The 21339-nt window shown below is 38.3% G+C and overlaps 1 protein-coding gene across 2 annotated transcripts; it reads right to left on the reverse strand.

Moving 5' to 3' along the window:
• Positions 1-6753: 6753 nt before the first annotated feature.
• Positions 6754-20557, reverse strand: DUS2 (dihydrouridine synthase 2). 2 transcript variants are annotated; one of them, XM_009070455.1, is made up of 15 exons: positions 20435-20557; positions 19661-19706; positions 18761-18852; positions 17767-17810; positions 16969-17029; positions 15406-15453; positions 14003-14068; positions 13665-13735; positions 13134-13220; positions 12860-13028; positions 11955-12076; positions 10451-10594; positions 9187-9274; positions 8484-8557; positions 6754-7250 (listed from the first exon to the last, which is right to left on the reverse strand). In XM_009070455.1, exons 1-15 carry the CDS (start codon positions 20555-20557, stop codon positions 7013-7015), a joined length of 1473 nt encoding a protein of 490 aa, XP_009068703.1. In that variant the 3' UTR covers positions 6754-7012. The 2 variants fall into 2 exon arrangements, with proteins under 2 accessions (XP_009068703.1, XP_009068704.1); XM_009070456.1 differs by lacking the exons at positions 16969-17029; positions 17767-17810.
• Between the last annotated feature and the right edge of the window lie 782 nt (positions 20558-21339).

Below are 21339 nucleotides of genomic sequence, written 5' to 3' on the forward strand. Positions count from 1 at the left end.
AATTCTGGCCTTGCAACAGAAACATTTTCCATTGACCCCAGGCACCCAGTTTGTAAGAATATAATTAGAGTATTAGAATAAGACAGCTAGTCTGTTACCTCTCTCATTTTCCCAAAAGGAAAGTTCTCATGGCTTGAGGATAAGGTTTGGCTTCCATAAACCCTGTCAAATTTGTAAAGGAGATGGTTCACCTTCTGTTCACAGATCCACACAGAAACATGACTCTTGTCTTGGCCATGCAGGATGTCAGCACAGTGCCAGTGTGCACGTGGGGTTCTAAAGTAGAGGGGAAGTGAGAGGAGTCAACTGTGTAGGTGAAATGCTCTCTCTGACCAGATGATCCCACGAATTCACAGGCTGGGTGTAAGGGAAAGTAGCACATAAAGGCAGTCAGGTAGTCATAGGTGAAGATGTGAGATGTTTTCTAACAGGATGAGGTTAGCTCTTCCTTTCATGAAAATACATCAACCCTTTCTGTAAAACCTCCTCTTCATCTAAATTACTTTTTTAAAAAAATTACAATGTATGAAGAAAATAACAAAGTGGGGGTGGATCAAATCTGTTTGTCTCCAGTGTGTTTCTCTACAGAATTAAATGGAAACTGTCCTCAGTCATACTTTGAGCTGTGTTTACTTCTGTGGCTTAAGGCATCATTTTAAATAAATGCTGTGATGCATATTTTGTCTCTAACAAAGAAAGCAGAATCTTACTACAGACTCACAAGAGTTTAAATACGGAATATGAAGAAAATGGGTAAATGCTGAATCTGTGGGTAATGCTGAACCAGTGCTATTGTACAGAAAGACATCAGTGACTAGTTTTCTTTTTTCTTTCCTATTTCTCCCTTGCCCCAGCAGCACTGCCCTTACAGGATATACACACTCTCAGGTCATACTGCATAGTCCTGCACGTTACCCACACTAGTGAGCAAACTCACGACTGATTTTACAGTCTACACTGCAGCATTTGGCATGCTGATAAAAGTTAATGGGAGAGAAGGTAATTATTAAATCACTATTAATGCAGTATTTTTATAGCCTAAGGGCTATATACTTTCTAAGTATAACAACTACTTTCATGTTCAGGCAGGGCAACATATGAAAGCTGCTACTAGTAATTAGAGAATGTCACAGGGCAGCAGGATGGTAAACTAGAATTACCATGTCATTGAGATGACAGGTAGGCATCAGAGTCTGGCTGTACAGTGATTTACTGCATTAGTCCTGCAGTCTCAGTATTCCACCTCTCTGAAATCCTGTCATTCTGATGCCCTTGTGAACACTCCATTTCCATTCCCTCCCACCTAAGGATCTGAACACTCAATGATCAATGAACTTCTGAAAAAAACAACCAATGTACAGATCCCCTTTTGTATGCCCCTCAGGGGAAATCAGAGTATGCTTCTGGTGAAGTGAAACTGTCCTGTATTGTTTTCAACACTCCTCAGATCTCATGGGTTTTGTGGTTCACATAGGTACCTCTACCCAGACATGTTTACTTGTGTTCTGTCTGGTGGCCAGGATTCAGCTCTATCTCAGCACAGAAGAAAACAATGACGATGGTTTCAGGTTTTAAATTTGTTGTTGCCTGGGACTTATATAAGCATGTAACTAGAACAGATACACAGATGGCCAAGAAATTTGCTTTAAGTTTTATAACAAGTTAGTGAGCTAATGAAACAGTAAACTACAACAAAATAAGTTCCTGCTGCCTGAGAAACTTAAAAAAAACTGCAGTAGTGAATTCGTTAAGTGAACCTGCATACACTGAATCAAATCAGGTAAGCCACTGAGAAGCTTCCTAATGAAGTTTGATTAGAGCCTATTCTTTTTTAGCTCACAAAGATAATATTTTCCAACACTTCAAACAAAACAAGGTAAAATCATGCTAGCTTTTGGTCTAATATCTTTGTAACTCTCACTTTTCTCAGACCACAATGAGGGAAACCACCCGATCAGATTCTGTTTAACATAAAAATTTGCAAATGAACAACAAAACAATGAAGTATTAAGAAAGGTAACATGTTTATCCAGTATTAAACCACCTAAAAAAATTGAAGATCTGTACTCAAATCCAATTCTGTCAGCTCTATGCAACAGAATACTAATAAAAAAAAAAATCCTCATTCACAACTATACATAGATTATATCCATTTCTGTTCCAATCACCATGCAATAATTTTTAAAGGCAGTTAAACAGAAAGCTCATTTTTCATATCAAACACAATGACATACTGAAGCATTTACAAATGTATGGAGTTTATCAAGGAAACAAGTTAAAGTGAATAAAGTGTCAGGTTTGTACTACAGTGCTCTATAAACTCTAACAAGAAGATATCTCTCAGACAATACTTTTCTAAAAAATGGATAACAGAGACTCTCCCACCATGCCAGAGCAAGGAAAAAGTATTTAACAGACAGATTCTCATTAACTCCTGAAACACAGTTTAATTTGGGAGCTAAGGGAGCACCACAAGTGATGGGTACTTTTTGAGCCTCCTCTCATAAAACCCACTGAGGTTAGTGCTCCTTTGAGCATAGATGACTGAACTAGGCTCCCTCTGGAGCACAGCAATTCTTCTCCTTAACTGACCTAGGCAACTATTTAACAATACACGAGGCACTCCCTCCTCACCAAAGGCTTGCTCTTCATGTTTAGCTTTTTATGTTTTTCATCAGCTTTGTCATCAGCATCTCTGAATAAAAGCCTCCAACGTCAGCCTCTTGCACTGTGGTGCAGATGGAAACTGAAGCCTTACAGACCATCTCACTGACATCGCTTCTGCCCTCGGAATCTAGATATAAGCAGACTCCTATTTAATAAGGCAACAGCTCTCATGTTGAGTTCCTAGGTTTGATTAAAGAAGTGGCAATAAAATGCTTTTGTGAATCAAGACTTCTTTCTAGCTAAGGCCTGTTTGGGACCTCTTGCAATCTTGCCAGTTGAGGTCTTTGAAAAGCACATTCTGCTGCAGGTCATAACGGGTAAGTAAAAACCAAACCAAACCAAAAAGCATCCCACCTCCCCCTCCTTCCCCAGGAACCTTAGGCAGGCTTACTCTATGAATCAGAGAGCAGCTGAGCTGACATGTGGCTCACTTGCCAGTTTCTGAAATTGCAGCACTGAGGAACTCGAGGATTTTGATATTCAAACTCTGTATTTGTACCGCCAACATTTAACCTCACATTCCAGGGCGGGGCTGGGCTCGGAGCCCGGGACATTCCAAAAAGCATTCCAACCAGCCAGGCCCTGGAGGTAGCCCCACAGTGAGTGCATCCCTGCTAAAGGCTAGTAAAAATATCTCTGCATTCCCATTCACGTTTCTAGTAAGAGGGTACATGTAGGCCACAGGGAGGACAAGTTCCAGTTATTCCCATGGACCACACTTTGGCAGGTAGCATTACCAACACTTTCTGCAGCATCAGCATCAAGTAAAAAAATAGAAATGTTTTTTTGTTTGCTGACTGTAACTCTGGGAAAAACAATCCCAGTTGCTTCACTGAATTTCGTAGGATTAATAGAGAAACCTTCTCATGAAACAAATACTTAAAATAGACCACAGCTTTAATTAGTATTGTCCAAGTGCCATATTCACACAGCATTAAAATAAAAAACCCACACACAAACAAACCCAAACAAAAGATTTCTGAAGAGTGAGGCTAAACAACCTCCAACCCAACTGTGGTCTCAATTGCTGCCCTATGCAAGAAGGGAGCAGTGCAGGGACTGGAGCCTTAAATGCTGCACAACTCAGCATATTTTTCTGAAGAAAATAAAAAATCTGCCACCTTCTGTTTGTGGAAAGCACAGCAGAGAGGAGAAGCACGGGAGAAGCTCAGACAGAATCATCAGTGCAGTTTGCTCTTTAAAAAGAATGTGAATAGAACAATTTCTGGAAGGAAAGCACTGATCACTGAAGTGATTACTTTAAAAGCAGTGCTGAGAAGGGAACGTACATGATAAATGCAATTATTCTATCTGTAGAACTGTGTAGGATGAATTGAATGATCAAAGTAGGATAAATTGTAACACTTTAGTTGTAACAGTTAAGAGGAAAGAAACTATGTAACAGAAAGTCATCAAAGTGCAACATTGTGACATGAACACAGATATATACACAGGCAACTCTTCAGTTCCTTGTGAAACTGATCAAGGGTGTCAAACACTTCATGATTTCCAGCCATTTGTCAGAATTTACAGCCCTTCTATATTTAGCATTGAAAGCTCATTCCAACAGAGTGACTCCTCACTCTCATTTTCACAGGCTCTGTTTGGCCCATCCATAACTGCAGCACAGACAACAATTTCAGGAAGGATCTGAAAACATGCACTGATTAGAAAAAAAAACCACATCCCCCCCAGTTTTTAGCAGCCATTTGATTTCATATAAACACATATACTTTACAGACTAGTGTTCACATCGTATTTTTTCAGCTCATAGTGAACTATATAGACAGTATTATCCAACTCTCCTCATCAACCAAACCAAGGCACATATTCTGTGACCAGTAAAGCACCTCCATGCTGGGTCCTCACACAACCTTGGCTTAGGTATCTATGTTCAGCTGCAGAAATTGTGAAATTTTGGCAGCATGCTGCAGAGACCTGCTCAGCTGTTCACCAAAAAACCAAACTTTACCCACTCCCAAGTGCCACTGGAGCACCTGCCACTCACCATAAACCTGTGCTCTGCATTGCATTAAGTCACTTGCTGGAAGGAAACAATATGAAAAGTCTACAAAGGCTGTACCTCACTAAGGAGGCAGGAGTATGTGTATTCACATCATGTGACAAAATACAAGGAATTTTAAAAAAGCTACAAATACCGTTAGGAAGGACTTGGCTCCTAAACTGAATGATCCTGTTTTTTCTGCAAGAAATCTGTATTAGCAGTGGCAGACTCCTGAGTGATGTTTTGGGGTCTTTTCCAAGTCAAAACAGAAATTACATGATTCTCATAGCTGACTTACCTATAAATCTGTCCCAGTCCACTGTAACTTCCAGCAATCCACAGTAATTGCTGCCATACAAGTCCACATCATATTTCAATTTTCATTTTAGACAGACAATGATACTAAGATTCAAAGCCAGATTCTTCTGAGTGGAAGGACAAGATGCAGTGGACACAAATTAAAATACACGATATTCCATGTAGACACAAGGTTAAAAAAAAACCCCAGTTTTCTTTATCATAAGGGTGCCCAAACACTGGAACAGGTTGCCAAGAAAGGTTGTGGAGCCTCAGTCCTTGAAGATGCACAAAATCCAGCCAGACACAGTCCTGGGAAACTTGCTGTAGCTCACCTTGCTTTGAGCAAGAAGTTTGGACCAGAGGGTGTTCAGAGGTCCTTTCCACACTCAAACATTTTGTAATCCTAAGACATTAGACCTTGCAAGCCTCACTGCAGCAGGACCTAAGAACAACTTTTTCTCTATTATGATGGTTCCAAACAGTTCTGACAAAACCAAGGTACCCAGATAGCACCCACAAGAGAAAAATGGCTACTTCTGGAATCTCTGAATAATACTACAAACTCTTTTGCTGCTCCAGAGTAAAATTGTAGCACTAAACTTGTATCAAAGGTAAATATATTTAACTGCCTTTGCTGCAATGTACAAAATGAACAAAAAAAACTTTCTTCTTCTTCTGCATAGATATACTATAAATTCCTCTGATCTGAACAGCAGACACTTTAACACACCTGTTTAATTTCACAACTCTGAGTGTTATCTTATGAGATATTGGTTTTTCTTTTTAAAAAAATGGTTTAATGTTGGCACTAGGAAAAAGATTCCATTTTTTAAATAGGAAGACTATTTATGAACTATGTCCACATATACTATATTTAGTATGTTCTTTATACAAAGTACTTTAGAGACTATGGCATGATACATCCCTGATCTGATAACCTCAAGATCCCTCATGCCATTGAGGGAAACTAAACCACCATTTCAATAAACCTTTAATAACTGAAATTTCTCAATTCTCTTAATCCAATGCATTCTTTTGGGGATTCAGAACTCTAATGTAAATCAAACTCAGCTGGATTACCATGCAGCAGAATGGGTCTGTTTCCCATCTTGGTATATAACATGTACTTACAGTTTACTTTAATAGGAAGCTGTGATGATGGAAACTGAAGAAGAGAACATGAGCCATTGATTGAGAGCACCAGTATCACCAACAGCGAGTTACTGAGACTAACTGGGTCACATTTCAGAACAAACAAGGCCATATTTGGATGCCCATTATTGCAAGTAATATACTTAGACATTTACTAGGACTTTCCAATTCAAAAGAATGAAACAGCTCAAAATGCCTTCATTCAACAAATTCCTGGCTACAAATTTATGGCTACCAGGATTGGCTCCAGTTCCTTACTGGAAAGGTGCAATTGTAATACCTAAGACAAGGAAAGGATGGTTAAACTCTACTGTCATATTTCTGAAGGGTAGAGTAGAAATTATGAGAGAAGAAGGTAATTTTAATGCTTGGTGTTACAATTTCTAAGTCCTCTCTGCAAAAATGGTTTTCTTGATACATGTTTAAACAAAGTTTGCAGGACATGCATCAACCTCATTTGACACAACCATGTCTACTTGGCTACTAATGTTCTCCTACATTAATTTTTCTGCTTAACTACACATAGTTCCATGAGGAATCCATCTGCTTATGAATGATGTATTTATATATCTCTTACCAGCACATCCTTAAAAATAAAAAACAAGTAATAAAACCAATAACAAAATTGTTTTGAAAATAACAGATATTTGTGAAAAAATTTATTATTTGGGATAATCTTCTCCATGTTCTTTAAAATCATTCCTAATTTATCTGGTCTGAAAGGCACCATAGGGACAGTGAGTGGTGAACAGTAAACATCTCATTGGCATTTTTCACGACTGGAGAATTTATCAGTCTCTGAGAGAATCCAAAGGAAATATGAACAACAAGATATACAAATAGGAGCTAATTTGTAGCTGCATAGGTGTGAAACCTCTAATTTCCATGCTATCGTGGCATCGTAGGCACATTCATGTCAGAAGTTCCTTCAATAAAATTAGCTTTTTTATGGGAAGGCTCAGCCAGATCTTCTCTGTGGTCTCTGTTATTCAAGCGCTCCTGGTCTTCCCTCTTGCGTTTGTTAATCAGGTGATTTTCTCCCTCACACAGCTTACCCTCTGGGACACCCAGTGTTCTCAGACAGACAATAGCTGCAGCCTGTTCTGCTAGTTTCTTTGACTTGTCCCTGAAGAGCAAGCAGACAGAGCACAGGTAAAAGCAGAAACTGAAGTCTCTACACTGCCAAGATACAATTTCCTGCCCCTGATGCAACATCATGAAATGAACAGCATTTGTAGTCATCTCACAGCAGAAGAACAAAACAGGTCAGTTCCAGAAATTTTTTAAGTCTTGCTAGATGTCAAGTGTTGATGCATCACTCCTGATGTAATATTCCTAGAAAGTCTGTTTCTATCAGGTCTTGTGTCTCAAACACTCTTCATTTCAAAGGTACAAAGTCAATGTGTGTTTGGCCCAAGTGGTCACAATCCTCAGAAAGTTAATTTCTACAAATCCGATCACTCAACAAAACTAACTGTTATGAAGGATCACTTCTCTTGAAAGGGACTCAGGCTCAAATACACTCTCTGGCAGGTGTAGAAGTTCATTGATACTGACAACAGCAGGAAGCATTTGGTAATAACAGAAATTCTAACATTTGTGATAGGGATTGCACATTACTCATTTGTGAAATTCAGTATTTGAAAACATTTTCTTCTCAAAGTTTCATATCAGCTGACCTTAACTTCCTAAAGTCTCTGAACAGGAAAGCTGCAAAGCAGTAATTGTTGTGTGCATTTGTTCTCTTGAAAGCATTTGATGCTGAGTTCTAACTTTGCAGTGAGTGAAATCAAGATCAACTTAGGTGCAAATGCCTCCAGTCAACTCCAGTATTAATAGATGGTTTGTATAAAATATCATCACGGAACTTTAGAGCAGCCCTGGATGTAACTGCTAATTAACTGTGAACTCCAAGAAGCCACTACACTGTCCTCTGCTCCACTCTATATAGACACTTAATCCTGACTTGTTACTGAGAATGGATCTGCTGCAGTGATTGAAGACATTACCCCCAACATTCCCCTCTACCTCCCTTGGTTAGCTTCTGAACACACACAGAACTGAATTGGGTCACCTATTTGTTCCCCTTCCAATGCAATTTGTGGACTAACATGCTAAGTGAATTAAAATCTGTAACGGTTTACTTGATTATGCTAACACTTACTTCCTCTTGTCACATTCAATTCTCACAAATTTTTAATCCCTCCTCGCTCCCAGAGGTAGCTTTAGAAGGTAGCTTTTAGTTGACCTTTATCAAAGTCAACTGGAATAAACTGGAGTACCCTTTTATTGCATGTTTTAAGCAACATTTTGGAAATAATTACAATCCAGCTGGAAAAAACCATTAAGGATATCTTACCACAGGGTTGATCGGTATTTTTGCTCAGCTACTGTCACTACTGAACAGAATAATCTATCCAGTGGTCTTTGAACCTAGAGAAAAAGAAAATTCAAAGGGAGGGGGTTGTCAAAAACCAGTCATGTCATTTGCAGAAGTAACAACAACATCAAGATTCCTTGCATGGTGTAAAGACAAGAATAACAAGTAACACCTTCAAAATTACTGTAATTCACACCACAAATCTAACCTTATACATTTAACATTAAAAAATAAGAAGCAATTGTCCAAACTGCAAATATTTCTGCTTTAAAAAATAATCAAATAATGTCCCTGTCCAACAAAAACTGCTCCTGTCCCATATAGTTACTACCCCTAACAGTGTGCAACAACAGAGAAAACAGTCTGAGTCTAAATTCTTTACTTCACAGAAGTAGTAAAACAAAGTCACTTATGGACTCCTAGATAATGACCTGCAGTTACAGCAACTTCTTTCACACATGAATCAAAACCAGCCTGAAGGTTTGACTTCTAATTTTTTAATTTTTGAATAAAATAAACTGCTATTTTCATACCTAAGTGTATTGTCATTTCTGGCACTGCTTACTCAAAAAACCTATGGCAGACTGGGAAGCAGAACTTCTCACTACCTTGAGTCCTAAAATACTTAATTTCACAGAAAAGGCAGAAGAAGAGGTTTGAAAGGGTTTCTTCATTGACTCACAGTTTCATAAACAGGCTGAGGATGTTTTTCTTTCCTACACCATTCCAGAAGATACATTTTTGGTGTAATCTGTGGTGGATATTCTCGCCTAAACAGAAAAATTTCTGTTTAACAACTGTGCACAAAGCTCTATTTTAAAACAGACAGTGCTGCTTATTATATTACTTCTACCAGTTATTCTTTGTGGTTTAATTTTACAGCTCAAATTATGAGGAAAAATGCTGCTTCCCCATTAGGTAACTCAAGTCATAGGTCTGACATAACATCTAAAATAAAATCTAAATTTTTCTATTAATTCTTCCCCAAACATTCACATCCTGTAGTAAAACAGCTAGAGAGAAGATACTGACCACAAAGGAGATTGTAATTGAACATGTGACACAGAATAGAGACACAGTTTGGCACTGCTTATTATAAGCACCAATGTAAGATTCAACATTAGAAGAAAGAGAAGAGCTGATTCTGTTGTGAAACAGTAGAGTTATAAAATAAAAAAGAGGTAGGAAAGGTAGACATTGACTCAGATATTGACATGGAATTCCAGGCCCTTGTACATGGCAGGAAAAAAAACCCTTGTAAAATCTGTATTCAGTCCTCAAGGAGTCAGGTAATACATCCTGTAAATATTAAAGAACTATGACTAGATTTGAGAAGCATTTTATGTCACACTCTCCTTGAGCTGTTTGATAGGCTGAATAGCAGAACTAACACCAGTCTAACACAGAGAGTAACAGCAGTTCCATAGGCTTCACAGACTACAACCAAACATTATGTAAAATAATCCTGTACACAACTCCATGGATTAGTTTTTTTAAGAATACCTTGCAAATGGAACACATTTAGAAGACTGTAGATGAGCACATATCTTAGCTGCTTAGAAGAGTATTATGAAACTTGTGCAGGATATTTAATAGAAAAAATACTGTGTTTTAGTTAAATTTCACTAAAAAATCTTCATAATACTCACATTTTTCTGCTTACAGGTGTATGAATTTTGTTGATTTTAAGTCAATCATCACTTTTAATAAGTTAACTGAGAGAATTAAGCAGTCTCAGGGAGCCTGGAACTAAACAACATCTCCCAACACCCAAACAGCACAGGAACAGTGGTGACTACATAATGATGTGCACATATTGCTTCATAAAATTTCACTCAGTGAGCACTGTTTGGCAAATTGTTACTCTCAAAACACTCAAAGGCACTGTAAATCCACAGTGCCTATTCACAGATACACAATAGTGAAAAACTTGCTTTGCAACTTACTTGTCAAATCTAACAGCCATTTTTATTACATCTGGATCTTCCCTTTGGTCATCTTCATCCTGTGTCTCAGTCTCTAAAGATGTTTTCTTTGCTTCAAAAATAGCTGTTGTTTCCTCATAGAAGTCACCCATTTCAAAGGCTTCACTATTCAAACAGAATTCCTTTGTATTAGAGAGCAGTTTATAAACCTCTGGATCACATTATGATAGAGAAAAGTAAACACAAAAATTGTGTTTAAATAGAGTATATGTGTATGGAATCAAGTGAAAGTTTGGCTATATTCTGCACAGTGACATTAGATTGTTTCTCTTGCAGTTCTCATCAGGCACAGTTGAGCTACAAGTAGAAAAAGATTGTTCTCATTTCCAGCTCTGAAAGTCCAGGCAGAATCAATCAGAAATACAAGTGCATATGCACAGAGATGAATAATGAAGGCTCCTTTTAGATCTGAAAGGCAAATTCCCTTCATTGTATTGTAATGCAATAACCATGGACAGAAGTGTTCACAGAAAACCAAAATTGGTAAAAGGCCATAAAGTGGCAAAAGTATTGCAGGCACTGCCATCCATATTGCTAGAAAACAGTAAATTCCTTTGCAAAATATTTCAAGCTTGCAACATTTCTATGCATTTTCATACATGTAAGATATCAAACAGTGTCAGACTGTTTATTTTATAAAAACAAGGAGACTCTCTTCCTCTCCATTCCACCAGGATAATTATAGCACACAACATGGATATGACACACAAGCTCAGAGTTTTATTTTGTTCAGTTTGGGATGGGTCCAAACATGAATTCCCCTAATTCTGTGTGAATTCTTTAATCACATGCCTATTCTATGGTTTCTCTCAAAGTATTCCTTCTTCCTTTTCTGTCTTCCCCTTTGAGAAATTTCACCCAGACTGTATCAGATACCCAGGATGACAAGATTCATTGAAGCTACTATATTTCCTCAAAAAGGTTGTCATCATTCCTTAGTAAACTTCAAGCAGCATGGAAGAAATACACTTAAGTACCCTATAGACAACCCTCATACATTGTTTTGAGTTTATCTCTAAGTGTTTGCTGAAAACAAACATGTTGTTCTATATATTCCAGTAATATTAAAAACTCACAGGAGGGAAAGTTAAAACAAATAAATACCCTTGGAAGAAGTGAAGCTCCACACTATTAACCTCCACACTAACCCCAGAGAATGCTGAAACTTTTCTTAATCAGTTCATGCAAATATTGGATAATATTGGACACCTGTCACTCAATCAGTGAAGCACCACTCAAATTACTGTGTTGAATATGGAGAGTTTTGGGGTTAAAGATTTAACACCTGAGCATGGAGGAAAACCAGAAAAGTTTACTGTGTTATTTCATATCTCCCTAACTGGATTTTGTTTGTTTATTCTGTGGTTTTTGAAAGTTCTCCTGAGGGTATGAGCTGCCAGGCAGTGCTACAGACAGAAGTGCTGTGCAAGTGTGACAGAGTGTGGTTTCTGAAGTACATGCTTACCAGATCTCCTGTGTGGACTGTGCAGCATGCAGCCTCTTACCCTGAGTAGTCTCCAACTGCTCTCTTAACATCTGACACAAACAGTATTTTGTGTTGGTATAGTGATTATCATACCTCACTGCCTGAAGGAGAGAGACAAAGTATTTAAAAACATACCAAAGAAATTTATCATATATACTGCTCATGGACTCTCAATGACTTTCAAGATTGTTTCTGAAAAGCAAACCACAATGCAGTTTCCTCAGTAACATATTCAGCATAACTGATGAATGTGACTATTTTGGCATGCCTTAATGAACAAAGTTCATCTTATTTTTATAATTAGGAAGAGAGAGTTGACCAGTTTACATCACTGACCAGCAATGCATTGCTATTTTAGTAAGTGACTAGTTAATGGCAAGTTCAAAACTTAAAAAACCAAACAATTTTGAAATGATGACATGATCAAAGCTACAGATTTCTGATTAGTTTTCTACTATGCCATTACTTTCTAAAAATGAACCTAGTAGCAACTGAGTATTTAATATTCCTTCACTTTTCTGTTCAATATTATTTGCACTGTAACTTTGAAAGAGTTGCTCTATGTATTTTTAAATTTCTAGACATTTTTAGATAGCCTTGCAAGCCTCAAAAATGTTCCCAAGAAACTAGGGCTAAAAAGCATGGTACATAAGAAAAGAATGATCAGGAAAAACTGTTCTGAATGCAGATTTCTGGACTTTTTTTAAAGTGAACAAAATAAAATAGAGGAATTGGTGGTTGATTTGCAAGGCTCATGTCATATGAACTGTATTAAAACATCCCTAGAATCAAGTCTTTGAAATGGAGTTAAAATACTCTGGTAAGATTTGGATTAACAATTCTAAACAATGTTAAGTACAAGTAAGATCTTAAAAAAGACCTACATATTTGATGTAATCTTGCATGACATCCTTCAAGGGGAAGAACCCCTCTTTCCTGAAGATAGATGGGTTCCACATGGCAGCACGAGCTATCATGACTGAGGAGGCAGCTGTGGCTTCCTGGAAGGTCTCAATGTCTGTATATTCTTTGATGAAGTCATGAGATCCTCCACTAAAAATTAACATCACTGTTATAATTAATCTGCATAATAATGGATCTTTATCCTGCATGTGTAAGTCTTAGGTTAGGTGGAGGTATCTAATTAGCCCAACTTACTTTGCTATTACTGGAATGGAAACAGCTTCAGCTATGGCCTTGATCACATCACAGTGGACTGGGTGCTGAGGCCTCTCCTCCTTCTTCCTTCCCAACAAACAAAAAAAAAAGACAAGACCAAAGATTTCCTATGGAATTTGTAGATCACAGCAGACATGACACAAGGACTGATGGGATATAATTGTTTTCACTGATTTATTTTATATATTTGATACAATTTTCTGGGTTTTTAAAAAATGCAACAGAATTCTTTCCTATCAAATACATTTAAGAACATTGTTACTGTAATTCCATACTGAGGTAAGCAGCATTTTTTAGATACAGGTATGTAAGACAAAAATTCTAGGAAAATAGCAGCAAGTGGTTCAATTCCCTAATTACTGACCTGATTTTCTACATCACCAGTTAACAGTTGAAATCAGAACCACATATTACATCTAGTGTATAGAATACACTCCAGTCATACCTCACTGTGCTGCATTCATCAACAAACTGAAAATTCTAGGTCTTTCTTGCCTGAAATCAACTTACCTTCCGTGGACTGCAATGGCAGCAATGCCAGTTTTTTCTATTCTCTTCACTAGATTCAGAGTATCCTCAACCTGAGGGTTAAGACAGAATGACATGGTTTTAATACAAAGCAAAAGGAATAACTATCACACAAACTTTGTACAAACACATGTTGGAAGTCTTTTATCAAAGGAGATGTGACTCCTGTATTTCATCACTAACACCCAACGTGCAGAACCATTAATACATACTTCAACTAAAGAGCCACAGACTATGGCAAAATAAGAATCCATTTTCAATGCTTCTTTGAAACTACAGATTGCAATTAAACACTTCAGCATAATGATTTAAGTTCTTACTGAGGGCAAAATGCGGATTTTGCAGGTTATTGGTTTGCAAATTCCTTTCACAAGGGTAGTCAATATCTGGAAAAAGAAAAAAGACAAAAACTTGATCACAACAGTGACATTACTAAAGCTCTCCTCCTTTCTCTCTTGAAGTTAAAAGAAATTAGAACAATGTAACACTAATTACTACTCCCCTATAAAGACTCTTACATGCTACACAGACATGTGCAATATGTAATTGAACATATCTTTTTCTCCAACAGATATGACCTATTTTTAGTCTAAGCCATTTTAATTTTCACTTCTTTTTTGATTCCAACTGGATTTTTACAGAGCAATTCACTGCTGCTGGAGTTTTAACACTACTTTTAATATGAGGTAACCAGTAAACTGGCAATTTCAATATGAAGTGCAAAGGTTTTTCATTTTCATGCAACTGTTTTCAGAGTCATCTTATATTCAACTTGTGAGTTTCTTACAAAAACTAAATGCAAGTATTCCCTAAAAAGAGATCTTTATTTAAAGATAAGAAAGCCTTCAAAATGGAAAAAAATGAGGGAAATATCAAGCAACATCATTGAATCTTCTAAAAGAAAACAAAAAAAGCACAGAAAGAAGGACAGCAATGCTTCTGGAATTTTTGTCTTGCCCAGATCTGCACACTTGGAGGAAAAGAAATAAAGAATAACTATCTTGAAACATTTGTCACTGTGTACTATGATTCAGTTATGCCTGAGGGGTGAGTTGTGAACTAGAATTGCACTGAGGAACTCTAAAGGCAGATAGAGTGAGTGACTGAAAGCTAAGGGGAAGCAACACCAAGTTCACAGTCAGCTCACCTGAACTAAGAAAAATCAGGTTTTAAACAGAAAGAAAATAAAAGAACTAAATGCTAAGAATGGGCCTAGAAGCACAGAGCAATGTCTGGACTCTCTAATCTCAGGAAGCTTAGAAGTCCTTAGAAGGAAAAAAAAAAGCAAAGCACCATATTATATATCTATCTACATAGGCAGATGTATATAAATATATCTTTTCCACATGGGTTTGTACAGGGTTTTTTATATATACTGAAATATATCCATACATATATATATATGAACCTTTTCATGCTGGTTCACACAGGGGTTTATACAGTTTTACATGCACAGACAGATAAAACTCCTCTCTCTGCAAATACAGCACCACCCTGTGAAAGTTTTCAAACTGAAAAGGAAGAAGATGGCAATTTTATAGTCCAATGACAAGGAGAACTAAATCAGGAATATTGATCCATAACCTGAATTTCAGCATTCACAACTGATTATTCCACTCCAGCTGTTACAAATTTGTCTTCTATGCAATTCCTTTCCACTTCCAGCAGAGCACAGTGCACAATACTTTCCAAGGCAGTTGAAAACCCACAAGGTGATACTTACAGACTCTATTTTGTCAGGATCAGACAGCAGTGCTGCTCCCATACCTCCCTGGGAAAATAGAGAGAAACTGTTATGCACAAGGCAAACACATTTTTCAGCTCAATGACTCTGCCTAATAGCAGGCTACAACAAAAGTATGATGTTATATTAAGGGAAACAAGCCAAAAAAAAAAAAAAAAAAAAAGGAAAAATGGCAAAATCTAAAATGCAGGAGCATTAGTGAACACTTTGGTGAAACACTTCCTAGAACCACATCAGAATAACTAAGAAGCAGTTCAGGGCATCAACTTGATCTCATTACTTTATGGGGTGCACAGGATTTAAAAAAGCCATTTTTAGCAACCCTAATCATCAGTTTCTCCTCATTAAATGACAACTGAACAGATTTATTGCTTTAACATTACACATCATATTTGAGAGGTCCTGATGTCAGTAGTTTCTGTCTACATGCTCCATTTGCAAAAAGGGACTAAGACCAATTAAGTGGCTGCAGTGAACATAAATTATGAATATTTAACCTAACTATGAACAATTTAATAGCTGTTCTCTCTGCACTATTTCATCTGCATGCATAGATAGAGAGAGACCAACCTTTTTGTACAAACTTTTTTTACCCAGAACTACTGCTGAAGAATAACCATTCAACAGCATTTGAATTTTTGATCTTTCATCCTAGTACAGGTGGATGTTTTGGTGTTTTGTTCTTCATTATGACTCTGTGGAACATCTGATATGGAATGAAGTGCCATAGTCTGATTCACTGATCCTTTATCTCTGCACTAAGTGGCTCAACAGTGCTAACAATCTGTTTCTGACTGCTCTGTTTTAGCCACAGATGATACACAACTAGTTTAGAACTGCATGAGTTTAACACAAAAAAAATTAATAAAAAATTTAGCTGATCTATCCTCCTCCCACTTGGAACTGACCAACAATTGAATTCAGCATTGCTAAGTTTTGACTGTTTACTTGTTCAGATCACAAACTGTGATTGCAATTTTTATTAAGGCTAAGCAGAACATATTTCATTAATCCAACAAATTAATGACCTCAGGAAATCACTAAAAACCCCCAAACAAACCACTTCATTTTACCCTGCCTTACAGAATTTACTTTTAAATACAACATATCCTGTTGCAGTTGTCAGAATCCTAAATAGTTTTAGTGTTAGCTTTGTACAATAAAACAATTTCGCAACCTCACTACATTTTTCTTAATATTCAGTAGTTTTCTTTACAGAAAACACAACCACCACTTGCTCAGTGGCACATGGCCACACTACCCTGAGCTTACAACTTCATACACGTTTAGCCACTTAAGGACAGGGTGTGTTTGACTGCATTTCCAAACCTACTCTTTGACTAGTCTATGTTATTTTACTGTATTAGGGCCATGACACCTTCAAGACTCTTCTGCTTATTGCAAAAAAAATAAACTCAAGTTTGTCTGCATCAAAATTCTATTGCTTGAATTTGTTCAACCCAGAAAACCAGACCATGTATTCTGCACTCCATATCTCCAAGAAAGAAAAAGCTTATTTAAGAGTAATAAAAATCCACTTGCCTTAGTAGAATATTCTTTTGGGCATCCCATGTTGATATCTATACCAGCTACATCACTCTCTCTGAAAGAGAACAAGAAACAATTAAATTTTTTTTATCGTATTAGAACAAGAGTCAGGAAATAGATATCTTTCCAGGACACTTGCTCCATCATCATTAAGGCTTAAATGAGAACTTAAAGTTTGTACTTGAACTTCTGAATTTTTAGCTTCTCACTTACCTAAGTTACATATATGCATTTTAACAGTGGTCTAAGACCAGTCTGTCCACAGGTTTCATTTACTAGTGCTGTGCAGAAACTGCAAATACTCATCTTAAATAGGTTTATACAGCAGTAAGTATATATATTCACCACTAAATTCCTGACTGTCACTAAAGCAAGTCCTATTGAAACTTCCACCTATTTAAAATGTAGGCATAGAAACACCTTTTTGAGAGACTTTTCATTTCCACACAATATTGGTCTTACTTGCAGCTGTGAAATACCCATGGAAATTTCACACTTGGGAGATCAAGGACACACTTGCACTAGCAAAAAGCCACTGATCCCAGTACAGAATTTAGGCAGCTGATGCTCTGAGCAGGAATTGTTTTAAATAGAAGTTGCAGTTACATCATTTTACCACTGGCCTTTCCAGAAGCTACACTTCACTGTGCAGCTTCTACTGAAATTTTCCTGGTTCTGTCAAGACCTACCTTGATCCTCTCAATCACAAAAAAAGTCTTCCACAGTAATTCCTCTGTACAAAACAACCCAAACAAACCCATGGTGGGAAGAGGATGAAAGAAGATGACTTACACAAGCTTTGCTACTGCCAGGGCTCTTTCAGCATCGGCCGAACCCTGTTGGCAAAACAAGGGGATTTAAAATTACAACAGATCAGTAAATCAATAAAATATAAGGTGCTCACTTGCAGATGTGTACAACTGTATTTGCTCTAAATATTTAGCATAGACAGAGACCCATTCCCAGCACCCTTGACAGTTAAAACATTTAGCTAAAACACATACTAGTCAGACACTGAAGGACAAAAGGTGATGCAAAAAAGGATCTGGGAAGGTCTGGCTATCCTTTTGCTGTACAGCAATATCAAATGTTCTCAGCCCATTAGCATTAGATACTTGTTTTCATGTTCTTAAGAAGCTCCACTATTAACAATTCCATAGCCTCTACAAGCAATCTGTTTCAGGGCTACCCTCACCATTGAAAAAGGTCTTTTCGGTGTCTAATGCAGTCCAGGCTTCTCCTTCCCTCCAACCCATCATCCCTTGTCCTACACAGAGTGCTCTCTAAGAGCAAATTATTACCTTTTCCTCTCCAGCAGCCTTTAACCCCTTCGTGCAATGCTAATGCACACATTAATCCTCTCTATATACTGTAGACTCATCTATACCAAACAATGCCATTTCTTTCAGTCTTTCCAGTAAGACTGTTTACAGGACAGTGCAGGACTTAAACGTGTGATCAAACACCAGCATAATTTATTCTTGGCATCTATAAGTTCAGAAATATATCAAAGATAGCCATTGCAAAAAGCTGTTGCCACAGAGCACAGAATTCATCTTCGTCACCTCTTGTGAAAACAGCTGCAAGGAGAGCTTACAGTGTCACATCTTGATTGCATATGTAACAACAGATTAGAAATTAGTTGCTGTGAAACTTTACCTCCACCTGAAGCATCAAGACATAAGACACTGACAGTCTGCAAGAGAGAGCTGCTTTAGACATGTTACTGTCACTACTACCTTGTTTAACTGTGTTGTTAGAAGATTGCCTGCAGTTGCTGTCTTACCATTTGAAAGACAACATGTTGCCTCTCCCTTTCACAGGTTCTGAAAACAACTCTTTCATTAGGTGCAACAAAGTCCACTGTTTCAAGTACTTCTGCATGAAATGAGAAACAGGTAAAACAGAGAAAAATTACATACAAATGTAAAGATTACGAGTCATATGACTATGTAATTTGTGGATAAATGAAATGCCATGAAGAGCAGAACTAATGGCATTCTACCTTCTTTATGTCTTTGCAGTACATTTCTGGCACACTGTTGTTTCCCTCCCACAGTGTTCCCTAATCACCCCCCAGACAGTTTCTTGGACATCAGCACCAGAACATGTCCAATGACCATATGCAGTCTATTCCAGCTACTAGTCTCTTTCACCAGCTGCCAGGAAGCATAATGCTGAAATATTAGAAATGGAGCTCCATTTTTCTTAAGAGAAAGGAAAGGCATCATTCTAGGAGCTAAAATTACAGTCTTTCACTTTAGAAGGCAAATACCTGCACAACCAGTGACCTGACCCCTGCCAAAAAGTTTAAGAGAAATGTCATCAAATCCATGTAATAAACTAAGTCAATAGTGGAGAAAGGCCTTGTGTTAGGACCCTAAAAAGAATAACAAACTGTCTGTTACTAATACATTAGTATTAGCCTCTAAAACTGTTTATGGTTTTGCACTAACTGAACTCCTGAACTTCCTTTAGAAGGAAAACTGAAAGTGTGAAAACTGTAGAGCAGCAGACAGGTGTGAGATAACACTTACTTGAAGTTCCTAGATACAGTTTAGAGAGATTATATGTACTGATACCTCACTGTAATGACTGGGAAATTGCTTCAGAGAAATAATTATCTTTTCTCTTAACTAGAAAAATGAATGCTTACAGGTATTAACAAAAGAAACGTTGTACTTGCCATTTATAACCCTCTTACACTGCACCATCTTTATGTCAATCAGCTCCTGAGAAGAATTAATAAAAGATCTCAGTGAGTTGAAGTGTTTCAGCCAGCTCGAAACAGCTGCCTATTTTATTAAATAATCATATAGGGAGATAAAATACAGCAAGAAAGAAAATTAGAACAAGAGTTTAACTACATAACATGCTGAAGTTTCAAAATATTAATAACATATGAACATAATACTGAATCACAGAACAATTTGGGTTGGAGGGACTCTAAGTATCATCTTGTTCCAACCCTCCTGCCATGGGCAGGGACACCTTCCACTAGACCAGGTAGCTTCAAGCCCCATCCAACCTGACCTTGAACACTTCCAGGGAAGGAGCATCCACAACTTCTCTGGGCAACCTGTTTTGGAACCTCATTACCCTCTGGGTAAAGAACTTCTTCTTAATATCTAATCTGAATGTCTCCTCTTTTTAGTTTAAAACTGTTCCCTCTTGTCCTAGCACTAGCTACCTGTGTGAATAGCTGCTCTCTCTCTTTATTATAAGACACCTCTAAGTACTGGAAACCTGCAATGAGGCCTCCTCAGAGCCTGCTCTTCCCAGGCTGAACAACCCACCTCTGTCAGCCTGTGCTCCAGGCCTCTGAGCATCACTCACGTGGCCTCCTCTGGACCCACTCTAACAGGTCCACATCTTTCTTCTGCTGGGGAATCCAGACCTGGACACCCTTCCTAATAATAACATAATCAGATCAGACGACTCATTTGCTCATCCTCCATACCTCACAGTACACGATATCAGCACCATAATCCAGAGCAAGAAGGCGCATGGGCAATGTTCCTACTCGCACCATGGGCGCCAGGATCTTCTTCCCTCTAAAACACAGCGGTGTGTTCACCGTCATTCCTGGCGCTGCACTGCCTGAAAGAGAAAGCCGAGGGGGACAGCCATGGAATGGCATTTCCTACTCAGAAACCGCGTGTCGTTGGGCGGCAAGGGGCGGAAAACTGTTCTGTCCTAGCACTAGCTACCTGTGTGAATAGCTGCTCTCTCTCTTTATTATAAGACACCTCTAAGTACTGGAAACCTGCAATGAGGCCTCCTCAGAGCCTGCTCTTCCCAGGCTGAACAACCCGCACTAGCTACCTGTGTGAATAGCTGCTCTCTCTCTTTATTATAAGACACCTCTAAGTACTGGAAACCTGCAATGAGGCCTCCTCAGAGCCTGCTCTTCCCAGGCTGAACAACCCACCTCTGTCAGCCTGTGCTCCAGGCCTCTGAGCATCACTCACGTGGCCTCCTCTGGACCCACTCTAACAGGTCCACATCTTTCTTCTGCTGGGGAATCCAGACCTGGACACCCTTCCTAATAATAACATAATCAGATCAGACGACTCATTTGCTCATCCTCCATACCTCACAGTACACGATATCAGCACCATAATCCAGAGCAAGAAGGCGCATGGGCAATGTTCCTACTCGCACCATGGGCGCCAGGATCTTCTTCCCTCTAAAACACAGCGGTGTGTTCACCGTCATTCCTGGCGCTGCACTGCCTGAAAGAGAAAGCCGAGGGGGACAGCCATGGAATGGCATTTCCTACTCAGAAACCGCGTGTCGTTGGGCGGCAAGGGGCGGCGAGGGATGCTCCCCGGGCTCGGGGCCCGAGGGGCTGAGGCGGGCGCG

This window comes from Acanthisitta chloris, unplaced genomic scaffold (assembly GCF_000695815.1).
Source record: "Acanthisitta chloris isolate BGI_N310 unplaced genomic scaffold, ASM69581v1 scaffold6102, whole genome shotgun sequence".
NCBI lineage: Eukaryota > Metazoa > Chordata > Aves > Passeriformes > Acanthisittidae > Acanthisitta > Acanthisitta chloris.

What these genes read in the sequence shown, in the direction of transcription:
- DUS2 (XM_009070455.1), bottom strand. Translation starts at nt 20,557, where the DNA reads ATGACGGTGAACACACCGCTGTGTTTTAGAGGGAAGAAGATCCTGGCG. An exon ending in AAATCCGCATTTTGCCCTCA is followed by an intron (nt 13,736 to 14,002) that starts GTAAGAACTTAA and finishes CTTAACCCTCAG; the next exon opens with GTTGAGGATACTCTGAATCT. An exon ending in CTCAGCCTGTTTATGAAACT is followed by an intron (nt 8,558 to 9,186) that starts GTGAGTCAATGA and finishes CTTTTTCTCTAG; the next exon opens with GTTCAAAGACCACTGGATAG.